This window comes from Echinops telfairi, unplaced genomic scaffold, assembly GCF_000313985.2.
Source record: "Echinops telfairi isolate 266 unplaced genomic scaffold, ASM31398v2 ScPeMD7_29;HRSCAF=101, whole genome shotgun sequence".
In the NCBI taxonomy this organism is placed as follows: Eukaryota; Metazoa; Chordata; class Mammalia; order Afrosoricida; family Tenrecidae; genus Echinops; species Echinops telfairi.
Genome location: NW_022103926.1, coordinates 10,259,585 through 10,263,569, shown reverse-complemented (window position 1 = coordinate 10,263,569; position 3,985 = coordinate 10,259,585). Strand labels below are relative to the sequence as shown.

The following is a 3,985-nucleotide window of genomic DNA, read 5'->3' as shown; positions in this document are numbered from 1 at the left end:
CCCATAAAGAATGACAGTTTCAGAAACCCACATGGGACAGTTCTATTCTGCCCTCTAGGGTCATTATGAGTCGGCATCAACTCGATGGCAGTGAATTTTTGAGTTTTTATGGGGACCCCAGGAGATGATAGGCCTGACTGCTATGTGAACAGGCACTGGGGCAGAAAGGTACACCAGGTAGAAAGCCATGGAGAGACTGGACAGCTATGGGGGCCCACACAGTAGGTGGTGGGAGGTTTGGATTCTAGATGTCATTTTGAAGGCAGGGTCAGCTGCTTTCTGATGGCTCCATTGTGGACTGTGTGTGAGACACACACACACACACACACACACACACGGATGCCACCTGGGAGTTGGCCTCTTGGACAAAAGGACAGGGACTACCTGAGATGTGGTGTCTCAGGAATTCATTTAGACAGGTCTCCTCCTTGGGGCCAGCAACTACATAGGCCAGGAGAAATCACAGAGGAGCAGGCATGCTGAGGGGGGCAAAGGGTAGTCTCTGGACTGAGGTTTTTGAGCAGATACCAGACAAGGGGTGTGTCAGGGGGTGGGGGGTGGAGGACGGGGTCCTGGTAGAACATGCTGATGGCAGGTGACTGAGCTAAGGATGGGCCCTGGGGGTTCCCCCATGGCAGCCTGGCCTGGGAACATGCTGTGTTCTCAAGAGCTTCCCTGCCTGTGTGGAGAACACCCAGCTGTCATGTGCTGCAACATGGCTCATAGTGTCACTCTCTCAATCCTCCTGTCTAATTTTAGGCTCTATTTCTGCAGTGGAGACCTGGGCTCACAGGTGACACCCGGTGCCAGAGATCCCATGGCGTGGGCAGACACAGGAACCGCCTCCATTGAGGAGGCCCTACAATCAGTGCTCTCACCCCAGTGCTAGGGTGGTCATGCCGCAGGACAATTCAGGGCCACCTGAGAGGGGTGCACCTGCAGGAGGGGACCCCCAGTATAGAGCTAGAAGGAACAGTAATGGGATGCTGCTGACATGCTTGGGCAGGTCTCTCAAAAGAGCTGGGTGAGGTCTCTGGCTTCCGGTTTTATTTGTGAAAAGCATGCTGGGTCCTTTCGCTGTCTCTCCTCCTTCCTCAAGTCCCATCTCTGGCCTGAGGGAGAATCTGTATTTGAGTGACTGAGAGCTTTTTCCCTTGGGAGAATCAGTGACCCATTCAGGGTGTGACCAGTATCTTGAGCTGGGGAATGGCTGGGGGAGTATCATCAGTTTGAGTAGGATACACTCACCTCACCTGACAACCACCCCATGACCACCACCCGTCTAGGCTCCTTAGAGATCTCCCCTGCTGGCCTTCTCCACCCACCCCTCGTGGGTCTAGACTCAGATGCTTCCAAAGAAATAGGCTCCTTTTCTCTGGACACTAGAGGCAACCCTTCACCTCATTGCCATCAAGATGATTTTGACTCATAGCAGCCCTCTAAGACAGGGCAGGGCTGCCCCTGTGGGTTTCCGAAACTGTAACTCTAGACCAGAGTAGCAAACCTCTTCTTTCTCCCCGGGTGCTTTTGAACTAGACCTTTGGGTTAGCCCAACATGTATAACCATCACACCACCAGGGCTCCTCTGGAGGCATTGAGCAACTCTAGACTCTATGCCTACGTGAAGGATGAGCCCTTGGCCTCAGCACACCCAGTGGCTTTTCCTTCAAAGGCTTCTCTGCCCACATATGTGGGCACAGCCCCTGTGCCTGGTGCCTGGCTACCACAGTTTCATGCCAAACCTTTGTGTCCAGGCATCCCAGCGGACTGTGGATGTGGAGCCTGCCTCCACCCAGAGTGTGACAGGATTTACCATCTCCAGAGCAGAACCCTGGTGGTGTAGTGGTTAGCAGTTGAGCTACAATCCACAAGGTCAGCCATTCAAAACCACCAGCCCCTCCTTGGGAAAAAGACAAAGCTTTTCTACTCTCATAGAGCAGTTCTACTCACAGGGCAGTTCAACCCTATCCTAGAGGGTCCCTGGGAGTCAGAATCAACTCAATGGCAGGGGTTTGCTTTGGGGGTTTTGAGTAACATCATGTACTTTATGACACCAGATCAAGGAATCGCAAAACCCCACTGCAAGGAGCCCTGGTGGCTTAGCGGTTACACTTTGGGCTGCTCATGGCAAGGTCCAAAGTTCAAAACAACCAGACGCTTTACGGGGAGAAAGATAGGCCTTTCCAACCCCAGAAAGAATTGCTGTCTCCGAAACCCACATGGGGCAGCTCTAGGAGTCATGATCAACTTTGGTTTCCAAACTCCCTGCCACCAGGTCGATTCTGACTCAGAGCAGCCTTACATCGATCGGGCTTATGGGAGCAGACTGCCTGGTCTTTTCCCCTCAGTTCAGCCTGAACCACCAACCTTGTGGCTAACAGCCCAAACGGAATAACCAAACAGAACCCACGGCCATCTCGTCCAGCCCACCTTCTACAAGTCAGAGTAGAAAGCTTCTTTCTTAGGCTGCCATTGTCACAGAAGCAGACTGCTTCTTTGGTAGGCTCCAACAGCTGGCCGACAGCTGAGGACCTTCGCCACCGGGTCACCAGGGCTCTGGGAAGTTAATTTACGCTCCACCCTAAGTCTGGCCCTCCTGCCCCTCCTAAGATGCCTTCTCCTAGCAGCAGGCCACACATGTTTCCTGCGGAGCCCCCTGGGTATGGAGTTGGCCCCTCATACAGCGTGTACTACCCACCCCCGCCCGGGGCTCCCCCTTCCCACCTGCCTCTCTCTGAAGTTGCCCACCCTCCTTGGCACTTACTCCCACGTGCCCCTATGGCATACCATAGTCCGTCCTAGCACATTCCAATCCCTGACACCCACATAGCCAGGCGTCCACCCTCAAGCATGCCCTAACCCCACACCCTAGGGGAGGCCTAACCACCTTTCCTGGCCAGCCTCCATGCTGCCCCTCCTCCTGGGACACTTGAAACCTGGGCTTGGCTTTGGGCTGTGGTCAGAAAGGTGGGTAGATGAGGCGTCTGCTCTGGTAAAGATTGACAGTCTTCAAAACCCTGTGAGGACAAAGGACTGGAGGTAGTGGTAGTAGCTGGGCAGGGAGACTCAGTGGGTGGGTAGAGGAAGTCCTTAGAGATGAGGCTGCATGGTGGACCATCCCTGAGGGCAGGAACTTGTCTTTCACGGTGGAGCCTCCCATACCATCAACAGTGCCCCGCATGGCAGGCCCAAGGGTCTTCACTTGGCTACAGGGCAGTAGAGGTTGGAGGCAGGCAGCCTCAGACACCTTCCTTCTAACCACAGTTCCCTGGTGCCCACGTGCTGTGCTGGCTGGAGCCAGCAAGGGGATGAGTGCGGTATAGGTGAGTGAGGGCATCCAGGCGGGCAGGGGTGCTGGGAGGAGGAGGTCATGAGGCGCCCTACGCCTTGGACGCTCAGGCCCCCTCTCTCATTCCCAGCGGTGTGTGAGGGCAACTCCACGTGCTCAGAGAATGAGGTGTGCGTTCGGCCCGGCGAGTGCCGATGCCGCCACGGCTACTTCGGCGCAAATTGCGACACCAGTGAGCATTGGGTGGGACAATGACGGGGTGGGTGCTGGGGGGTGGGGCTGGATCTGGGTGGAATGGGCAAGGCCTGAGCTGAGTTGAGGGGTGGGGCAGTCTGATCTGAAGACCGGACAAAGCCAGGTCTCTTAGGCCAGGGCCGGAGGAGGGAGCACAGGAAGGGAGCATATTGGGTAGGGTTGTTCCCGCGATTACCCAGGTCTCTGGTCTCTCCTCACCCCTGCAGAGTGCCCGCGCCAGTTCTGGGGCCCGGACTGCAAAGAGCTGTGCAGCTGCCACCCGCACGGGCAGTGCGAGGATGTGACTGGCCAGTGCACGTGTCACGCGCGCCGCTGGGGCGCACGCTGCGAGCACGCGTGCCAGTGTCAGCACGGCGCTTGCCACCCGCGGAGTGGCGCGTGCCGCTGCGAGCCAGGCTGGTGGGGCGCACAGTGCGCCAGCGCGTGCTACTGCAGCGCCAC

General features: G+C 56.6%; 1 protein-coding gene across 1 annotated transcript in view; it reads left to right on the top strand.

Moving 5' to 3' along the window:
* The first annotated feature begins 206 nt into the window (after positions 1–206).
* The window catches only part of SCARF2 (scavenger receptor class F member 2), a 9,354-nt gene continuing 5,575 nt past the window's right edge, over positions 207–3,985 (top strand). The window contains exons 1-4 of the mRNA XM_045289579.1: positions 207–221; positions 3,221–3,323; positions 3,420–3,521; positions 3,751–3,965. Of these exons, the coding sequence (XP_045145514.1) occupies positions 207–221; positions 3,221–3,323; positions 3,420–3,521; positions 3,751–3,965 (435 nt within the window). The remainder of the gene's footprint in view (positions 222–3,220; positions 3,324–3,419; positions 3,522–3,750; positions 3,966–3,985) is intronic.